The sequence below is a fragment of the Mycteria americana genome, chromosome 8 (assembly GCF_035582795.1).
Source record: "Mycteria americana isolate JAX WOST 10 ecotype Jacksonville Zoo and Gardens chromosome 8, USCA_MyAme_1.0, whole genome shotgun sequence".
Classification (NCBI taxonomy): Eukaryota; Metazoa; Chordata; class Aves; order Ciconiiformes; family Ciconiidae; genus Mycteria; species Mycteria americana.
In genome coordinates this window covers 13,306,548-13,331,337 of record NC_134372.1, presented here as the reverse complement: position 1 = coordinate 13,331,337, position 24,790 = coordinate 13,306,548, and the positions used below count along the sequence as shown (strand labels likewise).

At 42.2% G+C, this 24,790-nt stretch overlaps 1 protein-coding gene and 1 long non-coding RNA gene across 5 annotated transcripts in view; one reads left to right on the top strand and one right to left on the bottom strand.

Moving 5' to 3' along the window:
- Window positions 1-2,134: 2,134 nt before the first annotated feature.
- On the bottom strand, window positions 2,135-3,305 carry LOC142413563 (uncharacterized). The gene is made up of 3 exons (XR_012776845.1): window positions 2,932-3,305; window positions 2,598-2,826; window positions 2,135-2,354 (listed from the first exon to the last, which is right to left on the bottom strand). It is a non-coding gene; the product is annotated as an uncharacterized LOC142413563 (long non-coding RNA).
- Window positions 3,306-3,557: 252 nt separating this feature from the next.
- The window catches only part of CSNK1A1 (casein kinase 1 alpha 1), a 37,250-nt gene continuing 16,017 nt past the window's right edge, over window positions 3,558-24,790 (top strand). For 2 of the 4 annotated variants that reach the window (XM_075509810.1, XM_075509808.1), the window contains exons 1-5: window positions 3,558-4,149; window positions 5,025-5,131; window positions 18,017-18,143; window positions 19,922-20,020; window positions 22,432-22,515. In XM_075509810.1, coding sequence (XP_075365925.1) covers window positions 4,027-4,149; window positions 5,025-5,131; window positions 18,017-18,143; window positions 19,922-20,020; window positions 22,432-22,515 — 540 coding nt within the window. In that variant the 5' untranslated portion in view covers window positions 3,558-4,026. The remainder of the gene's footprint in view (window positions 4,150-5,024; window positions 5,132-18,016; window positions 18,144-19,921; window positions 20,021-22,431; window positions 22,516-24,790) is intronic. The other 2 variants (XM_075509807.1, XM_075509811.1) reach the window with 2 other exon arrangements.

Sequence of the window (24,790 nt, the reverse complement as noted above, 5' to 3'; positions counted from 1 at the left end):
ACTGTCAGTATCTTCACTTCTCAGCAAGGCAGACCACAAACACAGTGCCATAGTATGTGGTTTCCCGCAAGGGGCTAGGAGGGGAATTTTCCTGTGTCGTGGCATGAAGACAGAACAGATCCATTGGCCAAAATAAAAACCAGCAAAAGCTCTTGCATAGGTGGACTTCATCCTGACACAGGAGGGGACAACACACCAGGTGAGACCCACCTCCAGATCTGATCAGCTTCTGGACATCTAGGATGCATTAGGCTATGAGTCTCCTCCAACCTCATGCTCTGAATAGTGCTGTTCATTCACTGGGTTAAATTCTGCCTACCCAGAAATACACATGCACCTTCCCTCTTCTCTGAAACTGAACAAAGCTCTCCTGCTACTGTGGAGATGTAAACAGAGCCCCAGAGTGGCTGAGATGTAAATCTGAAAGGTAGGATCCAACATGGTGTCCCCAGCCCACAAACAGATGTGGTCCGCAACCACGGGAGTGAGGAAACGGGAAACAGGTTGAGGTCATCTCGGCGTGGCACACGGTGGGACACTGGCACATGGGGCTCTCCAGCTCTTCCTTCACGGAGCAGCCAGAGCTGGAGATGGGGTGGAGGTTTTCCCCACGCTCCTTGTCCCAGTGCAGGATGGTATCCTCACTGCTCCTGGCCAGGGCTGATGGACCTGCAGCTGTGCTGGTAGGTCTTTCTTCTCTTCTGTGTCCTGGTTTTAGCCTGGTTTACGCTGGCTGACTTCTGCCATCTCTCTGCTATCCTCCAGCCTGTCCTGCAGCCCTTCCTGTATTGCCTAGACTGATCCTCCTTTGAATCCCCCCATTCCCATCCCTCCTGCAGGACCCATTAGTGAATGCATGTTAAAAATAACCAAGACAAAAAATACCAAATGCTGATTGCTGGCCATCTTTTTTTGCACAACACCCAACTAGACTGCAGACATTTTGGGAGAGACATGTGCCTGGGTGTGCTTGCACCGGGCTCGGCTCCACCGGGCCAGTCCCTGTCCTGTGTGATGCTCCCTGGCCCAGGGCACCGGCAGTGTCCCCTGGACACAGAGATGTCCCCCGGCAGGCAGGAGGTGGCAGCATTGCATAGCCCAGGAGATCCTGCTCTCTTGCATAGCCATGCATGGTCTATTTACTGGCCAGGAGCTGCAGACCTGTTTTTCCAGCTCCTCCAAGGATACGTGACTCAAGCCAAACGCCTCCAAACTGCTCAAATCTCATCCAGAGCAACCATTAAAAACAACTAAACCCCAAAGGCCGCTAAATGCACATCAGTCCTAAGCTGGCTGCAAATCACCATTAACAGCAATGTGAGGGCAACTGAGGACACAGGGGCTCTGCATTTAGAAGTGAGTGTGATGTTTAAAGATACCTCATTTGCCCTTGAAATTCCAGCCCCCTTAACTAGTGTGAGATGTATCTAAGCTCCTCCGCACAGGATCCACATTCCCTTTGAGTGACAAGAGTACAGATATTCTTGCTTGCGCAAATGCTCCTTGACAGAACCGAGGTGGGAATGAGTTGGAGGCTAGCTTGCTCTCGGAGCATCGTTTTCATTCTGGTACATCTGGCACAGTCTGGACTGATTTTGAATCCTTCACATTTTATTTTTATTAGAGATGTGGAGAGACCTGTACTAAAACCTTGGATCTAAGCTCCCTGAAACACAAGGGGAACTTGGAACTGATATTTGCAGTTCAGGGCATTGCTGGCTGCCAATCTTCCCTCTCCACTTCTCCTGGCCTCTCACTATGGAGTCATCCTGTAGCTGACTGAGTCCACCACAGGAAGAAACACGGGCAAATCACAGACTTCCCTTGCTGCCTAACAGCCAGATGGACACAAGCCAGGAGTTTTTTGCACTTGTGCAGACAGAAAGTGTTTGTACCACAGTGCCTTTACCAAGCTAGAAAGCAACATGGTGAGTGCAATAAAAGCCTCTATCACTGTGTGGATGCTGTTCTGTTAAGAGGACTCCCTTACGTTTAAATGAACAACTTCCTACCGATATAGCAGTGTCCTAACCTGGACCTCTCAATCTCACTTTTCTCCAAAATAGTTAGCTATTCAAAAAAATCTGTGCATAGACCAGTCTTAAAATCAAACTTTTTATTATTCTCATGGCTTTGGGTGCACCAGCCAAGCTGGAAAGCAGTTTCTCTGACTGCCCCCCTTAAAAGCAGACGCCCTGAGTAGGCTTTCCTTCTACATACATGAGCTACATTACTGCAGGAGCTTTCTTTCTCCTGCAGACTGAATCATTTCCCAAATGTAGGCTTGCACAGCAGAAGACGCCACTCTGACAGGGAGTGATGATGAGTCACCGGGAATTCACAGTTTTGTGTTCCTGCAAAGGAAAAACTCACAGCGCTGAGCAAGGGGGCAACGGAGGAGATCTGGGTTTTGACAGACAGCAAGAAACAGCTCCTGAAGCACGAGGTGCTGGGTCAAAGCAATCTGGGGAAGGAGAGGAGCTGAGTATAACAGCCACATGAAGGGCCAAGAGATGTGGCCATGATGGGTGGCTCTGCTTGCGGTGTGGTCCTTGTGAGGAGGCCACAGCCTCCTCTGGCTCCTCCTGAATCCTCACCTGGATTGAGAAACTCCCAGCAGAAAAGCGTGCAGCCCATCCGGGATCTGCAGTGCTGTGCACTGCAATCCGAGCAGGCCGAGGCCGAAGGTCGGAGGGATAAATAGACATGTCAGGCCGAGCAGGGCAAGGCAATGAAGCAGATGTCATGTGCGCACAGGAGCGGGGAAGGCACCACCGGTCCCTCAGCTCAGCCCTACAACCTGCCGGGCTACAGATACCGCAGGGCCTTGGCGCCGGAGGAGGACAGGAGACAGGTTATTGGGGATTCATTTATATACAAAACCAGACCATTACCGTGCACACATATCAGGGTTTGGGATTTGATAAGAACCTTGAAACAGTGCCAGCAGCCCAGCCGCAACCCCACATAAAAGACGCGTGAAGCGTGCGTCACAGCGGTGACTCTGACCCGGCCTTATCTCCTGTTCCCTAGCCTCAACGGCCACCTCGCAGCCAGCGAGGGCAAGGGCGGACGCCCGCCTGCCCAGGCGAGTGAGCACCTCCCCACTGCCTGCCGGACGCAGGGGCAGGTGGGCAGAGCAGACACCCGGCAGACCCAGCAGGAGCCTCGCGGATTTGACGCCCCCCCCCCGCGCTCCCAGCCCCAAGTGGGGCAGCGCCCGTGGCAGGCCCAGTTGAGGCCCGCGAGGCGGGGGGCTGGGACGCCTGCCCCTTTAAGAAGCGGGTGAGGGCACGTATGCTTCTCTCCTTCCTCTTCCGCCCGGGCTCGGGTTCGAGGGGTGCGCATGCGCGCAGCTAGCACGCGACGAGTCGCTGGGCCGGGGCAGGTGAAGAGCGACGCCGGTCATTGGCTTTGAGGGCGGGCGGTACGTGCGCATGCGCAGATCGCGTATTGCCGCCTGCTCCTCTCCCGCTTCCCCGCCCCCGCAGCCCCGCGCGCAGGCGCGTTGCTGGAAGGAGGCGGCCTTTGCCTGGCGCATGCGCGCGGGCTGCCCCGCCCCGCTCCCAGCGTGCCCCGCGCGGTGAAGAAGCGGCGGCTGCAGGCTGGGGGCATTTTGTGTCCGCGATAGCAGCGGTTGAGAGACAAGATGGCGGCGGCGACCGAGTGAGGGACCGGCGGTGGCCGGGACCCGGCGGAGCCAGCGGGCTTCGCGTTTCCCTTCCCCTCCCCCCTCTTCCTTTCCCTACCCTCACAGCACATCGGTGGGCACCTCTTGTCTTTCTGGAGGGTGCCGAGAGCCGAGCGCCGCCCGACCGGGGAGCGGGACAGAGCCGCGGAGGGGGGCACCCGCCGGAGGGGCCCGGCTGGAGCTGAGCAGCGGGGACTAGCCTGCCTTGTTCTGCCCCCCCCCCCCCCTCCCCTCCTTTCCCTCCCCTGCCCCTTTCCCCTCTGGGGCGGCGGTAGAGCCCTCTTTCTCCCCCCGAGCCTCTCAGCGCCGGGAGGGCCCGTCAGCCGCCCCTCGCCATGGCGAGTAGCAGCGGCTCCAAGGCCGAGTTCATTGTCGGAGGCAAATACAAGCTGGTGCGGAAGATCGGGTCGGGCTCCTTCGGGGACATCTATTTGGCGATCAACATCACCAACGGGGAGGTAAGGGTGGCTCGCACTCCCTCACCTCCTTGGGCTTGTCGGCGCGGTCCCTTCCGCACCTCGGGGGGAACCGGAGACCAGCGATAACCTTCCCGAGGCCGGCTTGAAGCTTGGTTTTGCCCCCCCTTGCCTCCTCTGTCGCTGGCTGCGAGGCACCGGGCGGCCACGTCTCGCCAGGCTGGCCAAGTCGCCCTCCGCGGGGTGGGGGAGTGAAGGTGCGTACCCCGAGGTTGAGGGGCTTCCCCCGCCTGAGGGCCCTTACCACCGGGGGGGTGGCACGGCCCCTTCCGACAGCGGAGCCGTGCGGTCGTGGTCTCCCCCACCCAGCAGTTGCATAGCTTGCTTGCGAGTGGTAGGGAGAGGAGACCACCATTGTGGGAAAACATACTTTGTCTTTTATGAGCGGCCAAAGTTGTCCCTCTCCTGCCGATCATCTGTCCCCCTCTCTCTCAGCTGGGGAACACTTTATCTCATTTTCATCAACAGTAATAGAAACAAAGAAGATCCCCTGTTTCTTCAGCTCTTTTTTTCTTGGGGTTTTTTTTTTCTTCCTCCCCCTCATGGCTCTGAGCTGTAAAGAAGAAACACCCACGTATGTTCTTCCTCACTTATGTGGATCTGAAGACTTTACATCTCCAGCTCAATTTCATGATCTGGGATGGATATTTATGTACAAATCATCACGATATGGATTTTATTTGAAGACGCAACAAAATGCAGGACGTTGAGCAGCGAGAGCTTGAAATAAAATTATACCTCTGAGCATTTGCAGCAGGGTTGTGTGGGGGATATTGAAGTGCTGTGCCCCTTAAACCTCAGTGACAAGGCTGTGCTTGGTGGACGCTCTGCTCTGACTCCTTGTTCCCTCTCTGTAGGAAGTTGCTGTAAAGTTGGAGTCTCAGAAGGCTAGACATCCCCAGCTGCTGTATGAAAGCAAACTATACAAGATTCTGCAGGGAGGAGTTGGCATCCCACATATACGGTAGGAATCACTCATGTATGCCAGTACAGTGATTTTTCTGTAATATTAGCGTGAGGCAGGACACCACCATTAAAAAGAGATTTATCTGGGAGGGATTGGGCTGTTGGGGGAAAAATGCTCCATTCCAAGCTCTACAACTAGTTGGGTATCCTCCCCACCGGCCTGCTGTCTTTTCTTATCCGTACATACTGTGCTTTGAAAGCGAGATCTTCAGCAGTTCCTGAGCTGTGAGAAATTCTTGTCGTGATTAGAACAAAGTGTGAGACTGTTTTGGTGAGAGCCAGTGTTCTTGATGAGGTTGGGAGTTTGGAGCCGGTACTGGAAATGGCTGCTTTCTTTTGTTGCTTTCTTTCTTTCTTTTTTTTTTTTTTTTTGTTCCAACATGTCTTCCTCCTCCGCTCAGAAAATGGCGGATGGACGTGATTAACCCTCCCCCTTCTCGTGTTGGGACAAGGGACGTGCTCAGGCATGTATCTTTTCCTTTCATAGTTATGTGCTGCAAGGCTTGAGACTGCAGAGAACCTCAACCAGGAATGAAATGGCAGCCCCTTTCTGTTACCCGCAACAGATGCGTCACTAGGATTTCCGTACAGTTAAAGTGCCAAGATTAATCCCTCCCAATTGCTCGTTATGCAGCTTCCTTGTTTCATACTCTGTCTGAAACTTTCGAAAGTGTTTAATAATTTCCTGATCTGGAAGAATATCAGTGGTGCAGCAGACTCTAGGAGGAGTTATTTCACTTGAGATTATTGAGGTGTTATATTGGGTTAGTTCCCAACTACTGAATCTATGCATCAGAATAGATTAAATGAAACTTCAGTTTTCTCCAGAAAGGCCTTGTACAAGAAGTTGTTCTTTTTTTAAACTTTGTTAATAATTGTTTTCAAAGTTAGTATTTCTCATGTTTGCACTATGGCATAAAGGAATTTTGTTCCTTGAGCTGCAAAAACGATTTCAGTTTAGATATTGGGTGAAACTGTGGATTCCATTCAATCTGTTAACCCTTCCCTGACTTCATCGTATGTGCACCTATATCAATAGTGGCCTGTAGGGTCTATTGTAAGGTCATAATGATGGCATATTCTAGATCGTGTATTAATTTTAACAAAACCTAAAACAAGTCTGCATTTCCAAAGTTAATAGCTCCCCTCCTCTTCCCCCGCGCCCCCCCCCCCCCCCAACTGGCTGTAGTCCTGAATGTAAGCTGGAGCTATGTAGTGGAGGAGACAGTGTTGTCTTGGCCATCTGTCCTCATTCACTACAGCCTTTTGCAGGAATGGAATAATCATACCTGAATTAAGCAGAATACTTGCAGCTTAAATAGAGTTGCTTATGTGAAAACAGATTTAGTCTTTATTTTAGACTACAGTTTCCTTCTTTTCTTCAAATGGGTGCCTTTATTTCACAACTGAAAGAATAGAAATTGCATTTTGGAAAGCTATCACAGTATACTTACGTGCTAAACCAGGGATAACTGGGAAAACAGCCAAAGCAAGTGGATATCAGGTGTTTCATCGCAAAACTGGAAAAGCAGGCATTCTTACTATTTTTTTGAAAAAGTAAATGAAGGTTTAGTGCTATAATGAGGCCTAAGTTGCAAATTTTTCAACTTTTCCATGCAACAGAAGTGAACTACTGTTTAAGTTCTTGGATTTGGTTAAAATGTCCTGTGAGAGTGTTTTATTTAAAGCTGAGATACTGGAAGTAATCTTGCATGTTGAGAAACTTGCTTCTAGCTTCAGTTACAGCAGTAATCTTTAACTTTTCTTTCCTCTGTATTTGATGTTCTTGTATCTGAATTTGTTTTCTGTGTAACCAGTGACTGTTGGTAAGTCTCACCACCACAGGGGAGCTACAACCTTTCTTTCACACACTTCCTTCCTTCCTTCCTTCTCCTCCCCCGCCCCCCCCCCCCCCATGCAAGATTACAAAAATCTGAATAAGAATGGACAACTGAGGCAATACTCAAAACAACTCAAATTGATTCATAGACTCATTGTGCTAAAGGTTTGTGATCTATTTGATAATGTCAGTGAGTCTTAAAGTTTTTCACTTTCAGGTTCTCGCAGTGTTAATCTTTGTAGTATTTTTCTAGAAAAGTGTCTTTCAGAAAATTTTTGGAAATACCTTTTTTTGTCTTCAGAAGTAGCATTAATTTTAAATCTAGTTGTATGTACCAGATGCTGCTTGACAGGCTCTTTGATTAGGCTTCTGTTACTAGTTGTCGTCTTGCTGTATGACATCTGGTGATGCTTGAAGAAATCTGAAATAGTATTTTTATGTTTACCGTCTTTAAGAGGAAGCTGAACAAGGTACCCAGCACAGTTCTTGCAACAAATGTTGAAACGTGATATGGTTAGTAAAAGTAGAATCCATGGTGCTCTGAATCTAAGGGGGAGAACTTGGCCTACCAAATGAGATGTATCACTGAGGTGCTTAACAAGGATATGTCTTTGAATAGGTGATTACAGAGAGTAAGACCAAAGTAAAATTACGGTGCATGTTGTTTCAGACAATTCAAGCTTTTCTGACATGTGTTTTTGGTAGCAGCTAAGCTGGGAGAGTGTATGACTTTGTACTTAGGTCACTTTGCATGTGTAATTGATAATACACGTTCCACCATTGTTTTATAATGGTATGCTGTCAAGTTGGAATAAGCTGTTCTTGGCTCAGTATATTTAGAAGGATGAATCAAGTTGAATGAAGATCTTTCAATACATTTGTTAAAATTTCTGTAATGTTACACCTTTAAACAAGAACAGCACAAACAGAGCATTTGATAGGAAATAAAGAATCATTCTAAGCTTTTGCCATTGCCATGCTGTATAAGCTGGGCTCAGCAGCATTTTTATCTCAGTGCTACACATCTGGAAAACACAGGCACATAACCTTGCATTCCTCATTTAAGAATGAGGGACTTGTTCTCTGTCTTTCATCTAATTAAGTAATGCAGTGGCCAAGATCAACTTACTAGAAGTTGCATTATGTGGCTTTGCCTTACTAAAGTGGTCTGCTCTGGTTCTTTGACTCACAAAGCTGAAATAATAGGTGAGGTATGGATTGCTCGTTCATTTGGGGCACCTGTTCTTAAAACTGAATTCTGCCCTTTAGATGTGATTGCAAACTTAGTAATGATGAGATAGCATATCTGGAGCACTTAAATTATCTAGAACCAAGCAAATTTTTTTTTATAGCCTTTAAGGTTGATTTGGTGGACTTTCTGGCTGATCGCAAGAAAGCTAATGAGCAAGATCTCAGTTTTGGAGTTAAAAGTTTTTAATGTTGTTTCTGTGGGATCAACTATGAGCCTTCACTTGTCATGGGGGGTGAACAAGGGGCCTTGGTACTCCCTGCTGTAACAGAACATGTTGTTTGCACATAAAATAGCAAAAATTGAGATTGGAATGTCTTTATTCTCTGAATATTCAGCTCTGGGGCCCCCAGCATAAGAAGGACATGGACCTGTTGGAGTGAGTCCAGAGGAGGGCCACGAAGATGATCAGAGGGCTGGAGCACCTCTCCTGTGAAGACAGGCTGAGAGAGTTGGGGTTCTTCAGCCTGGAGAAGAGAAGGCTCCGGGGAGACCTTATAGCAGCCTTCCAGTACCTGAAGGGGGCCTACAAGAAAGCTGGAGAGGGACTTTTTACAAGGGCATGTAGTGATAGGACAAGGGGTAATGGCTTTAAACTGAAAGAGAGTAGATTTAGATTGGATCTGAGGAAGAAATTCTTCACTATGAGGGTGGTGAGGCACTGGAACAGGTTGCCCAGAGAAGTTGTGGATGCCCCCTCCCTGGAAGTGTTCAAGGCTAGGTTGGATGGGGCTTTGAGCAACCTGGTCTAGTGGAAGGTGTCCCTGCCCATGGCAGGAGGGTTGGAACTCGATGATCTTCTAGGTCCCTTCTATACCCAAACCATTCTACGATTCTGTGATATTCTGAACCCTTTTAGTCTTGCAAGTCTTTGACTTCTCTGCTTATTGTTGTTTGCTAGAGGAGTAGCAAAATTTCTGAACTTGCCTTCAGAGTTTCACAAAATGTTAAATGTTCTACAGATTTTTAAGCTGTGGTTTGTTCTTGATGTATAAATTTTGGTTAATTATTACCTTCATTTTTCACAAAAGGCTCTTGAACCAAGCTTAACATTCTAACAATCTGTTCTGCCTTTAGGACACAATGCAAAGTCTGCAGTATTCTGCTGGGCTTATTCTCATTGTTCTCAGCCATCAGCTGTCTCTTTCGTTTTTCCTCTCTTTTTTAGTGGCAAAGCATTTTTAGCTGTAATCTTGTTAACTGGGCACTGATCCTATTAGTTTGGACTATCTACCTTTATTCCCAAATTCTTGGTTCTAGCTTGGAGGAATGCAGCAGGGTGTGTTTGGTGATTTTTGTATGCTGTTTTGTTCATAGTGTAACTCTGTTAAAGCACTCTTGACAAAAGCAATTGTTTGAATTATCTGTGACAGCCACTCTTGATTTTTGCCATTTATGGTGTTTATCAGCTATTGTTCGTATCCTTTATGAAGATTAGGTACTCTTTCAGACGTACTTTTGAAAGAAAAGTGGGCTTCAGATTTTTCTCTTGACAATATCATGGGATAACTTGTTTTTGTTATCAGTTTCAAATGGAAAACAGCTATGCTGGAACCAGCTTGGCTGTTGGTGATGTATTAGAAGTGGTGATGTATTGGAAGTGTTGCTCTTAAGAGCAGGAAGAGGGCCTAGTAAACGTGAAGTAGATACTGCATGTATTCTTGTGTGGGCAAGGCCGGAGAGATACTGTACAGCATGTGAGGCTAATCAAGGTGATATTTAAGTTTAGTCATTTGTAAGTTTGAAAACCAAAAGCTACTGACTTAGCAATTTTTTTTTTTTTTTTTTGCAACATTCTCTTGCAAACTGAACAAGTAAATCCTTACATTTCTGGACTTTTTCAACGCAGTAAGTTCTTGCAAAATATTTTGATGTTGAGAAATTCAGTATTGCCACCCATGTATCACTACGCAATCTAAATACTGAAGCATATTGTAAAGTTTCTAGCAAAAAAACCCCAAAACTATAAAAGCGTCTACAATTTTTGTTCTGGTTGCTTACTGCCATGTTGTTAGATAATTATTAATAAGAGACTCTGCCCATATTCATCTTCACTAAGGAATACACATAATGGAAAAATGTGGTCAAGTTTGGTAGTTTTAGGGTTGTTTTCACAATGGATTTTTCCTTGAGCACTTCAAATTTTGATCTCTTTAAGCAGCACTTAAAAATCTGTAAATATACCTCTCAAACACCTCCATTTTAAACTGTTTTCCCAATAACTTCCTGCAGCATAAAAAAAAAACACACCAAAAAAACACCACCAGAAAAATACCCACTAAACCAACAAACAGACACCCCCCCCCCCCCAATGCTTCTCCCCAACAAAAAAAAGAAAAAACCCACCCAAAACTAGTAGTCAGATAAAGTCTGAAAAGTTTTCTATCTTCTTTTCATTGGTAAGACTGATACTTTCATCTAGGTCTGCAAGTAATGAGGGGGAAGGTTCTAGCAACAGAGCCTCCTATTAATGAGCCTTCTGTTACTACTTAAGGCTGCATACTGAAGGGCAGAATGACTCTAGTAGATAAGATGAAGCCTCTTGTTATGGTAGTTCAAAGTAAAATTGAAAGCTAGTCTTTTAAATTAATACCTAAAATTTTTCTACTGAAAGAGTGAATGTCTAAAAATCTATTTCATGTTTTATAACAATCTAAACTTCTGTCATAATTGGTCTTTGTGGATTTCTTGGAAGCATCCAAGAGAGACCACAGTTTGAAAACAAATGAATGTGTCCTTTTTTGGGTTGGTTTGTTTTTCTTTTTTTTTTTTTTTTTCCCCTTGCCTTGGCTCAGCCTTTGCAGAAATGGCTGTAAAATTATGCTGTTGCAGTTCAGTGTTACTCTTGTTTGGAACAGGTGATCAGCAGAGGTAGTAATGAAACTTTTCCTCAGCAATGTTTCCTGTACCTGCTGTGTATTAATGGCTTACCTTCTCAACTGAACCTTCTGACTTTTATGGAAGAAACTTGACTTAGGTTCTCCTCACTTCCTACTAGGTGTTAATGTACCTCATGAAACAGCTAGCGAAACAGCCAGTCAACTACATGGAAGTATGTATGCAACATAACACTAGGCAGATTAAATTATCTTATTGCTTAGGAGATGAGTTGCACTGGCATGCTTCACATATTCATATTTCTCTCATAACTGTACAAAAAAGATACAGAATTTTATTTATAGAGTCTATCTAACTTCATAGCGTAGGGTGTTCATTGCTGTTTCTTTATTTAGTTCTTGGGTGGCCTAATTCATACTCACCATGGCAACTAATGTTAGGTGACATCTGCTAAATATTCCACTTCAGTATTTCAGTCATGCCATATTAAGTTCACTTACATTACTCCTAGCTGGCTAACAGTTAAGAAGTGCTTTTCCAGCTTCAGGGGAGATAAACTAGAAATATAAAATATGTATCAATTTAGACATGAATCTTACGATGATAGATTACCTCTCTTACATGTGTTGCTTCAGTATCTGTTAAGACTCAAATTAGTATATTTTTACAGGCAGAATATACTTCCCAATTTGTCTGAAACAGTATTTGTCAGGAGATGTCTATCCTGACAAGTCTAGAACATGGAACCAGAAGGGACCACTTTGGTCCAAATCCAGCACCTGTTTTGGACAACGTGCTATTCTTTCTGTGAATCAGTCAGGTGCAATGTTAAAACTTTCTAGGCTAGCACGGCAGTGCTCATGATTCTGTTGTCAGACAGAGAGAGCTTCTCTGCATAAAGATAAATGCTTGTACCCGTAGGCAGTCAGTTCCTATGTACTTCTTCCCTGATTTTTTTTTTTGTTAATAACCTTCTTCCTATTGCAGTCCTCCTGTATCTATAAAAAATAGTTGCATACCTCTGTAGCTGCCTTGCTGAGCTGTTTGAATGCTTGATTACAGAGGTCACTACCTTCCCATCTTTCTTGAAGTCTCTTTTCTGTCCCTGTTCTGATTCAGATTTCCTTTCCTGAATGTTGGTGACAGGGCTTGCATGTCAGTGCCTTAAGCATTGATACCAATTGCTTCACAATTTCTGTGTAGAATACCTGTACTTTTACTGGTTAGGATTACTTATTATTTTTCAGTGATGCCTGATATTAGAGCTATATGATTATAGGGAGGTCTGTGTTTTCTCTTTAGTCACGTCATCTGACTAATGCCTAGTTCAGAGACTTTTGTATAAATGACTTGGTGCTTGCAGAAATGGACTACAGTTCCAGAGTGTTCATCAGTTCAGTGTCATTTGGTTCTCTGTAGGATGTCTGAATCCTTTATGTTGATGAGGCCTTCCAGACTTGCATATTCACTCTCATGTGCCTGCTGACTTGTCAAGCTTACTAATAAGGTGATCTCTTCAGGTAATTCTAGTAGTAAGTTTTTTCCAGCTTGCTTGTTCACTGTACACTTTTTGTTTTAATAGCTTTTTTTAATCCACCTTAGTTCTTCTGACAATCTCCGCTTGGTGTTTGAAAGCCCAAGTGCTGGGAAACTAATTGCATAGGACTACACAGAGTAATCATAGGGTCATGTACTACGAATTATGAAAGTGGCAAAAGTTTATGTAATGTCAAAGTAGTCCAAATTGGCCTTTTTTTATGTGACTATAAAGGTTTCTGGAAGTCTAAAGGCTTGAGTTTAACTATTCAAGTCTTGTTATAGAAGCATTGTACTTCCTTGCAGTGAGGCATCAGGAGATACTTTTTTGTCTCTCAAAAGCATGGCCTTCTGCAGTTCTGTTTGTAATTACAGGTTGCCACAGCCTCCACTGGAATAGTCAGTGATCGAATTGACAGAAGCCTTCAGTGGAGGATAGGTTACCTGGCAAAGCAGGCATTGGTTGAGGAGAGCTTTTATTAAGCTGGAACAAAATACTCTTGTTATAGTTGTTCTGCTGGTGGGAAGGCTTTCTTGTGACATTGAGCCGATGTTCTGGTTTTGTATATAATAAGCTATAGACAAAATGACGTGCCATTATGCTAATGGTGACAATGCCTTTACTGCCTTCATGGTTTCAGAATGCATGGGATTTGGGGTTTCTTTACCAGTGATTAACAGCTGTACGTTATTCAGTAATTTAGTTCATCATGGTGTAAATTTGAGATTTTTTTAATGGGAATCTTCTGAATCCTTTTATTCATCATGTGACCAGCCCACACAGCTTTGATAATTGTGCTGGTTTTGTTACCCTGTTGTCATAATTACAAGTACCAATGTCATAGATGAACCTGCTGGTTATCTACTAAAACTGTGTAAGTGTTACAGTAGTCTGAAACTGGGCCTATAATTTCATGGCCTGTCTCTGAATTCTTAGCCCTTCACCCACCTCTCTTTGCTAGTTGACCTACCTCAATTTGACCCTTTCAAAGGAAGATACACTAGATGTGAAGAGAATATTGTAATAACCAAATGAAATGTTTTCAGTTAAAAAAACCAAACCAAAACAAAAAACCCCCGAACAAACCAAGCAATTAACATTTTCTCAAACATTTCTTTGGTCATTGACATTATTTATGAAATACACAGTTGCTGAAATAGACATCATACAATTTTTGAAAGATGCAGCTCTGAAAACAGAAAAGGATTTTAAGTTTGAGTAGACCTGACTACAGTATTTGCTACTAAGTGCTAGACGTGCATCAGTACTTCACTTGCTTTTCTCAAGGTTAGTCGAGGGAATTAAAAAGAACACCCCACATGAGTTCAAGTAAACATTCACTTGTCATGTGATCTGGCATCATACCCGCTTTACTGTATGGGATTTGGAAACCAAATACTTTCAAACCACTGTGTCATGTGACTTAGTTGCTCAGCATAGAGCTACAAATATTGAAATTCAAGATGTTACAAAATTTCAGCTGTGTGTGTATACTGGGGCAATATATCAGACTGCTAAACCACATGATTTGGAAACTTGTTGACGTGGTGGGTCTTGGTCTTTCAAATTAGACAAGTCACTGAAGTGAAATTAAGGTCACTGTTCAATCTTTAGCCATGCTTTGATGGAAAGCTTCATAAAGGATATTTACTGTATTCATACTGATCTATAGTAATTTGATCTGTAGCTTTAAACAGATGAGGCAAGGGAGAGTGATCATGCATGTGTGAGCTTGGGCACGCCTTACGGCTTGAATATGGACTGGGATTCTTAACAGCTGTCTCGGGTGTTAGTGTTACGCTGCCAGTTCAAGGATAAATCTTAGCTCTTCATAATAACATTGCCCTATTAATGTTTTGTGTAGTCTTCAATAAGATCATCTACAGCTGTTCTTCAGGAAAGCTGATAATCCATACTTTGTGTGGTTTTTTTGGCATAAGTAGGTATAAATGGACCTGTGCTACAGAATCAAAACTCTCTATTTAGCAAATAGAGGACTTACAGCACTGTGGGAATGAATTAAGGGAAATAATGAGTTTTCCTAGTCTAGTAATTTAGCTTTTCTTTTTGAAATAGTACATTGTATGTAACTATATGCAGAGTCATTACCCACCCGAAGTGAATTGTCAAGTAGTTAAACCTCTTGCTCCCACTTTCCACTGCCCTCCAAAACTCTCCCTGCTTAAAATGTATTGCTGCTGTTGCTTCCTCGGCTTTAGTATGAGAGAGTACTTCCAAGTGTGCTTAAAAAAAAAAAGTCCATGGTGCTTTAACAGACATGTGGGACACTTGTGTTCTGAGATGCTAGTGTCATCTAATAGTTGCCCAAGGCTTTGTATGGATTTTTCCTTCATATTAGTAGTTCACTCCAAGTTTCATTGCTAATGCGGTAGTAGAACTTCTGAAGATTTCTCTGAGACGCTAGCTTTTTTATTTTTTAGAATTGTGCTCAGTTTGTTGCCATATTGTTCTGCGCTTTAGCCCAGTAGTGTTAAAACTTGCATGACAAAGTGCTCTGAATTTGTGTTCATCCAAAATGCATGCTTATATGCCATCTTACATTGATTATGTGAATATGGGAGTAAGGAGTACTTGCCAAGCTCTTATGCATCATAATATCCAAGGTTTCCTAAGAAGAGCCAAGACTTCTAACATTTTTGCTCAGAGCTGCCAGTAGTAGCAGGTAGTAGACTTTGAATGGATGTGATGTAGCCTTACTTCTTAATCCCATTTTCCCTGGAAATGTTCCAAGGGAAATTAAAACTTAGTTGCAGTTGTTAGCAAAGTAAATAAAGCACAAGTTACTCCAATGCCCTAGCAGAAGTTTCAGTTGCCAGTAGTGAAATGAACAGATGCAGCAGTCTTCTGGGAGGAATTACAGACAGGTAAACATGGAAATGAAATGTTAAGAGGTCCTGTCTTATTTCTTTGTCTTGCAGAGTTGGTTCTGCTTTCCACCAGTGCAAAATGGTCAGGAGATTAAAATTTTCTTGTGCATATGTAGAAGTAGGCCAAATGGAGGTTGTGCAATCAACCTGAATTACTGCACTTACTAAGCAGAGAGATCCCTATAGAGGAACCAAATGCTTTTTAAAATGTAGCTCCCAGGATAGGCTTCCTTTTCATCAGCTTCACTTTTTCTGTGGTGCTGTAACTAAATTTTCTTAGCTCATTTGTAGACTGATCTTTGATCCTTTTCCTTTATACTGCAGTCTCTTGGGCACTGAACCATTACTGTACTGAACAATTACACTCAGCATCTGAATTGGACTTCCATTTCTTGAAGAAAATCATATTTTATCTAGATCTTGATTTACTCCTTAGAATGCTTCAATTCAGCTCGTTATTCAGAATTCTTCACAACAAACCTAAATTTCACATGACAGAATAACTAGGCGGGTCATTTGGTCCAGGTTTTGTTACTCTAGATGACCATAATGTTTCATTTTCAACTGTAGCCTATGGAGTTGTTTACAGAGCCTTGCCAAAACTACTCAGCCATTTGCATAGGTGACACTGATAGGAACCAAGAAGTAGATTTACAGGCATAGTCAGTAATTCTTGAACTGAAGCTGGTTTGTAGTTGATTAAGAACTTTTCTCAACAGCATCTCACTTTGACTCTTTCTCCATCTCCGCATTGCATTTTTTTAAAATACTCTTCTTGGTTGCTCTTGTGGTTGAAACTACCTTCTGATCACTCCTTAAAAGGGCCTAGCTAGGCAGGTCTTTTCAAAATGTGTATGTTTCATGGCTCGGTATCAGGTTGCAGTGAGAATATTAACCTTTTCATAAATTACAGACTTTTTCAAATACCATCAGCATGCTTTCCTAGTTGAGTAACTTGTAAGCAGGGTTTTTTTGTACATCGTAGTACATGAGTATGATCCACAGCTCATGTCTAACTTTTTTATCAGATTATAACAATGCATTACAAAGTGCATGGTTTCTACTGGAATCCCAACAGTGGGAAGGTACAGGCCAGTAGTTCATGAAACAAATCCAAATATAGGATCTTTTCTCTGCGGTTTTGTAAACATTTTAGTTTACTACCCTGGCTAAGCTTGGAATCCTGCAAGTATCACGGAATTTGTCGGTTTTATCAGTGGTAACTATTTTCCAGACAACTGTTCATTAGTCTCCTGGAGTTGTTGCCTAAAGTGGAAATAAAATCTCTATACAGATCTTTAAGGCCCAGCTACTACTGTATCTTGTCTGCACCACTGTTGCTGGAAACTTCAAGACTCCTCCAGGAGAGAACTGGTCAGTGCCTTATCCATTGACTGCTGCTACTAGGTCCTTGTCATAAGGACTAGGTGCCTAGCAAAGGCAGAATGCAGCCTTCTGATCTTCTGATAAGGTGTCGAATCTTTATGGTGATGTACTAGTACTCAGCACAGCTTCATAAATAGTTTTTTACACACACCTCACTTAACTGTAGGTATCTGGAATGTGCAGAAGGACTGTAGAGGAGAATATTCAGGTTCTGTCTTTCAGTGCCCATTTAAAGTATGGAAATTCACAGCTGAGATTTGCAGAAGTGAAGGGTGTGACTCCAGGTCTTCTCAGGCAGGTTAGGTGGTGAAATACTATCCCCCAATTGCAGATAACATAAAGCAATACGATGATGGAAATTCTGGGCATGGATTGGAAGGAAAAATATGCATGGGAGGCCTTCTGCTTGTCCTCACAGCATTAGTAACATTTAACTTTTTTTGCCCTGAATTGATATATCAGACACTTAAGGGTGGATATCACAGTCTGTTTGGCCGAAATTGATGTTTTGCTGCATTTGTACTTCTGCTTTTATGACACTTAAGTATTTTTCCCTTTATGATGTCAAAAACCTGGTAAAGAGCCTTTATCTTTTATTTAATAGGACAGTTTGATTGCCATTTGCTAATTGGATGAATGAATGAATGAAGAGGTAGTATATGGGTTAACTGCATGAGCTGCTTTGGTCTGTTGCAGAGAAGTCATACCTAAAAACAAAGCCTAAAGCAATTAAAGATGTTTCTGTGAAGTTAAATAATGGAGAAAACAACGATGGGAGTGTAAGATGTCCTGCAGATGAGTTTCAGTTCAGACTTTGTACATACACCTCAGTATATTGACATGTAATGGCTTCTGCTTTGATTGCATTTTGATTTTGATGTTTAGTATTTCAGTTACTGCTAAAGTGTAGTAGTGTTTCCTCTTAAGGAAAAATTAAACGTGTGCACACACACTTGCCAACTTGTGTATTCTGTTTTGTCCTCAGACTTTGTTCCAGGAAAAATAAGACACTACTAGCCTTAGTTTTTAGATAGCTTTCAAGATTGAACATTAGTCAGCAATGTGCCCCTGCAGCCAAGAGGGCTAATGGTATCCTAGACTGCATTAGGATTCCTGCTAATGTCAAATAATTTTCTTTGTTGCAGGTGGTATGGTCAAGAAAAGGACTACAACGTTCTAGTTATGGATCTTCTTGGTCCCAGCCTTGAAGACCTATTCAACTTCTGTTCTCGCAGGTTTACGATGAAAACAGTACTTATGTTAGCAGACCAGGTACGTACAAATCTTACTGTGAGGAAGTTAAAACCCCTTAAAGTATTTTGTGCAATGTGGTTCTTTAAGTGGGTTAAACAATGTGTTATGCAGTGCTGTATATAGCTAAGTGAACACTTGACCTATATAGGAGCAAAGTAACAGTGGCTTCTGTGTGCTCTCACATACAAAATGAACATAGGCCTATAGTGGGAGGGTAGCACACTACTCCTTGATGCTGCAGATCTAACAAGTGCAACTTTAATAAAGTATCAAGACTAATATGGGTGGATTAGCTCCCAGTGTCAGCCATGGGGGTGGTGTTAGAAGGTCTGAAGCAGTCTCTAGTTATGGTTGATCTGATTCAGTGGAAACCTGTTACGTGTTGGCCAGCTGCGGTGACAGGTGGGCAACATGCAAGTCTATAGGTCGGTTCTTACTGAATGTCACTATGCACTCACAACCTCATGTAACTTCTAGTTCCAGACCATGAGCTAATAAATAGTTTTGGTTGTTGTGGTGCTTAAAGACAGTTCTTAAAGCTGTTAGCGGAGATGCCACTCCTACCTCAAACTTAATCAAGGCCTCTAAAACTGAGGTCTGTTAAGTCTTTTTCTAGCAATTGATATTTTTTCAATTTGGTCGTGACAATACAGCATTTGAAATGCCTGGCCATATTTATTTCTTGCTGTTGAACAAATAGCTTGATTGTGCTGTCTTCAGCTACTTGAAAGGCAGTAAGAGTTTCTTGAGTTGAATTTTCAATGGTAGTTTAAATTTCATCTAATATTATGTAATAGATGTTAGTACCAAGTTGTCACTAAGCCAGATGCTTGTAGAATCCCAGGCTCTCGGCCAAGGAAGCTCACAGCATTTGTATGGAGACAAGGTCAGCTGTCCCTATTCTCACCTGCCTTGAATGGTACGCTTGCTTTAGAGAGCCATTTGCCTGCTCAGTTAGCTGGAGTCTGGGTGTTGCAGCATCTCCAGGGAATCTGTATAGTTTTTGTGCAGTATTCATTTGGATGATAAACACTAATTAGTTGTCATCTGGGAAACATAGACAGGATGTATGATATCAGTGCATGGAACTGGCTTTTAGGGCATAGTCCAGTAGAACAGCTGTCAAGGGTATGATGTTATAACCAATTCATCTCGCTAAAGACTGTGTGAAGAGTGTCTTAGTAGCTGGAAAGCTGTACCACATAAATGCATGTGCCGTGATCTCACGCAGAGGAAGTCGCATGACTGTATATGATGATACAGATGTGCCAGAGTTTCTCTGCGTCCTCATTGCTGACTGGGATCACGGTAGCCTAGATATGACAGTATGGGCCATAATCAGGTTGTTACTTGCTCCATGAAAACTGTTACCTGGTAAAGTGATGCTTGATGATGAATGAGTAGCCAGATGAATGAATAACTGGGACAGGGGAAGGGAATGAGCTTTAAAATTGTCTTGTGGTAGGTATAGAAAACCTTTGTTTGAAGTAAGAAAAAGAAATTACTCTTTAATGGGGCACTATAGTTAGAACATGAACTTGAATGTCTGGGAAATGGTTTCAGGTATTTAATCTGCCATTTCCTCACCAAGATTATGGAATTTTAACATATAAGAAAGATAAATTTATTTGAACAGCATAAAAAAAAAGACTTGGTTTTCATTAAGCAAATACATAAACTTAAGTTGCCAGAGAAAGGTAACACTAAAAATGCATGCTTTCATTGAAGGTTTAAGTAAATTGTATTGCTCTCATTGAAATCTTACCTGTTTTGTTGTTACTGTTTTTTTTTTACAGATGATCAGTAGAATTGAATATGTGCACACAAAGAATTTTATACACAGAGACATTAAACCAGATAACTTCCTAATGGGTATTGGGCGTCACTGTAATAAGGTTAGTCTAATCATCTTTGTTTAAAAGATCCAAAGGGAATGGCTACGTTACTTGATTCAAGCTGCACAACCTTTTTAAAACTCATTGCTAAAACTGATGTTTTGGATGCTAAACCATGGTTCTTTGATGTGAGAACTTGGATTTCTCGGTGTCCGCTTCTGAATGCAGTGGCATACACATGTGGGTCTCTGACCCACCCTGTGAGATGCACTTGATTGCAAGATGATTTCTAGGCTTGCAACAACATTATAAACTAACCCTAGAGGATACTTAGCAACTTTTCTCAATAATGGAGTTTACTTATAGAGATGACTGTTGTAATGGCATTTTTTTCCTCAACAATAAAGTAAAATCTTGTCTTTGGCTTTGGGGCTGACTTCCTGGGATGAAAAGAATTCATGCCAACGTGGGAGCTCCTGACCTACCAGTCATCAGGGCATTAAATCTTGCAGTGACAGACTGGTAAAGAGAACTCTTCAGCCATCAGAATTATGGATATGACTAATAGCCAACATGTAGATCAATTGCCTTTATAAATAAATGAAATTATGCAAATATGTTGATGGAAAACTGTTAAGTTGTAGAGTACCTGAATATGTTGTACAACAGAAAACTGCTTTAAATTTACTTTGTGGGGGGAAAAAAGCAGGGCGGGGGGCGGGCTGAGGTTGCTGCACTTGTTTGGATCGGTAAATGTAGTCAGAAGTGCATGTTTCCTGTTGAAAACCATATATAGAAGAAAACGTTTTTATTTTATTTTTAGTTCTCATGAGTGAAATATGCTTAATCTTGCAATTTGTATGTCGAGCTCGGGCAGACAGGCAGCATTGGCAATGCATTAAGCATGCTACTTAACTTCAGGACAAATGTATGTGATCAAGCTGTTTATTGGAAGCAAGATTCCCACTTATCTTCTCTATATGCCATCTGAGAATGTCTGATCTCTTTAGGCACTACTAGTATTTAAAATGTTTACCTTTGTTTGCCTGTATGAATGCCAACTTCAGGGCCATGAACATTAGAAGGGGAAAGCTTGATTAACATGAGATAACAGCTTTTGTCTGAAGAGGTGCAGTGCACTGAATGTTTAGATACAACCATTGTTGGAAAAGCTTGTAAGTCCAGCTGAAAGGCAGTCTTTATGTAATCCTCTTGCTGTTAAACTTTGCTTGTTCCCAAGTTTCATACTTTAACTCTGTAGAGCTCTATTTTTCTCTGCTGTGTCAAGCAGTTAGGCTCCTTAATTTTCTGGCATGACTTAGAGTACAGCTTGAAAATGTCTAATTTTTTTTTCCTAGTTTTAGTTTCTGATTTGCAATTGTTCTTTTTGGGCCATTTTTCTATACTTTTGCACAGTCATGCTAGGTTGGCATTGCTGCACTCTGTTTCATCTTGATGTGGATTAATGGCCTAGAAATTGCTGCTGTGCTTACTTTAGTGGAGGAACATGTTAGATTTGCATCAGCTGAAATGAAAAACAAAATTGCCTGTAAATCATTGTATTTTTTTCCCATTAGTAGACTAGTTAAGGAGCCACGCAATGATATGGTGGTAAATGCTGTCTGTGGGCATGGGCTTTGTTACTGTTGCAGGGTTTTAAAGATTAGGGAGGTAGTTCTTGATGGAAGTGCAAATTGATAAGTTTACATGAGACAAATGAGGAATGGGTTGCTTCAGTTTGGAACCAAGTGCTTTATCTAGGGAACACTTGTCACTGTACAGTATTTACTTTATTTCTTTTTGTAACTAAGTGTAGTTTTGGGTTTTTTAGAGATTACTATACACAGTTTAAAGAAAATCAGCCACAAAGACTAGAATAGCATGGTAATCTTGTTCCAGTAGCTTCCTGTCAGTTATATTTTTAAAAAAATTAAATTGATTTTTTTCAAATTTTAATTTGGTGATTGGGAGAAATTTTGCTCCCACCTTAAAAGATGAATTTTCAGCTCTGCTAGAAATAAGCCCTGCATGCTTATGAAAGTAAACTTTAAGGTGACTAAATGCCTTCTACCTCTTCCTTACTGAAGATTTACTTTTTCTAAATGTCTTTTGGGGGAAGGGCAGTTTGTGGAACCAAAGGATGCTTTTGTAAGCAAAACTTCAATTTCCTTTTTTAATAGAGCCAAATGTCACCATTGCTATCCCTGGTCAAGGCAGTGCCATTTTGGAGCGGCTCACAGTTGAAATTTACCTTGTCACATGTTTCAAATTTTCTCCTTGGAAAAAAAAAATTAAAAATAAAAATACAAACATACATAGTTTTTTGAAAACTACAGTGCTTGGTGGAAGAAGGATGGCATTTGGCTACCCTGTTCTTTCTTGAACGCCTCGGTGTTGCCTGTCTGCGCCGGCCATTGTTGCAATGTAAGCAATACTGTTTGATGCACTGCCACCCTCTATTGTTTGTTCAGTGTTTAGAATCTCCAGTGGGGAAGAGGAAAAGAAGCATGACTGTTAGTACTTCTCAGGACCCATCTTTCTCAGGATTAAACCAGGTCTGAACTGTCTCCTATTCCAACCTCAACCCCAAATTCATGTGCTTTATTTTTGTTTTGTTTTTGTTTTTGTTTTTGTTTTTTTTCTGGAGAATGTAGACCTTGCAAAAGCACCTCTTATGTTGGCATTATTCAGACATACTTGGCAAACATGTAACATTACTAAGATGTTTCCCTGTGGCGCTTGTTTAAATTACGGAATTATTTCTAAACTTGATATTAAAAGGGCTAAATGTACGTGCTTGATTTCAGATGCAGAAGCAGGTTTCATTTTTGTCCTTTAAAACTCAAACGCAATCTATTGAATGTGTTGAAGGATAGACATGCTACCCTAGTGAAATAGCAGGGCTTCTGTATAGAGCTGTCTGCTTGCCTTCCTGTAAGGTTCCTGCAGTGTCTTTGTATGCACATGGAGAAGTTCAGTTATTGCTTCAGCCAGACTCCTTCACTTGCAGTTTTTGTTCAAAATCTTTTCAAATGTGTAATGGGGATGCTCATATTTTCATCCATTGTGCTTATAAAATGAAATTACTCCAACAAGCTGCGTCTTGGAGAAGCATGAGCTTATCTTGTAGTTTTAAATGTAGTACTTCTGACTCTTTAAGAGAAGATGAATGGAGAGAAGTGAAGACATATGCCAGTTCATAGCAGGACAGCTGGAAATTGCTGAATATGAATCATATAGCTCAGGAGTTTGGCCACAGAATCAGTCCGTAGCTTTCCACAATGATAGTCTTCACGTATTAAATCCCAGGCAGCTAGCTGCTGTATGCAAGCTTGACGGGCTTCTGTTGTCTGCTTCTGAAACTTTCTTATCAGTTGAGGCAGAGACTTTGATCTACTTTTCTAGTTGCTCTTTGCAAAGATCTTGCCCTACTTCTCCAGTTTCCTGCTGATCGTGCAACAAACAGAATTAAGGTGGTATGAGGTTATCTGTGGGAATATGTCTGTGTTCCTGCTGGCTGGCATTGGTACATTCTGTGCTCATCAAAATCAGGCTGTATGTTCCAACTTAACTCTTTGCAAGATGAACTTACTCCTTTGCCTTCCACCCATCTAGAATGGGAAATACACAGTGAGCCTAAGATAGGGAAAAGGGTAAAATTCCCTAGAGAAACCAGTGCTGTAAAATAATATCCAGTTACTTGACTAGTGTAAAACAGGTCTGTGTTGCTGAATTGATTCCTTTTTTTTTTTTTTTTAAGAGGTTCTACCTATACTTCTTGAGAGAATGCAGAATTACCTTGTTCAGGTCTAATATCGAGAGCTTGTAGCAGCTGTTGAAGAGGCAGAGCATCATTTACTTCTGCAACTCTTGAAGAAAGTGGTCTTACCATGTCTGTCCTAAACAGGGCTAGACACCAGCTATTTATGTATTGGAGGCACACTTCCAGTGTTAACTATTTTGGTTCATGAACTGTGACTTTGTCGCTTTATACCGTTAATTAACAGCAAGATCCCCAGGATTACAGAAAGCATGTGAAGACTTTGAATTGTTTGAAGTGTTTGTAACTAAATGTGCAGTGAAAATATTCTGATTGATGTGTGTAGTGTTTGGGTTTTGCTCCTTCTCGAGGCATAGTATTTTGCTTAAACTAACGGGCAAAGGCCCTGCAAAAGTAGCTATTGCAAACTATACATCAGAGGCTCTCATCAGATCAGAAAGCTTTAATCAGAAAATAAGGGATTGAATTTGAGCTCTGGCTTTGCTTCTAGGAAAGTTGCATTTGCAGTATATTAACCACATAGAAGCTTTATACTACCTGCTTTAGGAGTTTAGTATCAAAATCACTAATTTCCTGGTAGCTGGAGTCCATGCTCACTAGGTGAATAACTACCTCTAGTGGTAGCTGTGGAGGGTGCAACAAAGACAAGACCCCCACTTTCCTGAACTGACCAGTGTAGTTGATTTAAAAACATGGTTTTACATCCTCTTGCTCAAAGCATTCTGTGCTTTCAGGGTGACTTTCACTAGAACAGCAAATGTAGAACTGCTGTGCTTTGTGGTTGCATATAAATCATGGAAGGACTTCAACTCAAGGTTTTCTGTTCCAGCATCAGTAGTTTAAGAGGTTTTTAGCTTTGTTTTTTCCTGTCTAGACTACTGTAGTTAGAAAATCTTCTTCAACCAGAATTCTAAAACATACCGTGCAATTCAGAAACTTGCAGTCTTTCAGTATTTTTGATACTTCAGTGTTGAGTGTCACTTTATAATTCAGTGTGACCCTTTGTTTCAGTCTTGGATGCAGGTATACCTGCATATCAGTCTCCAGTA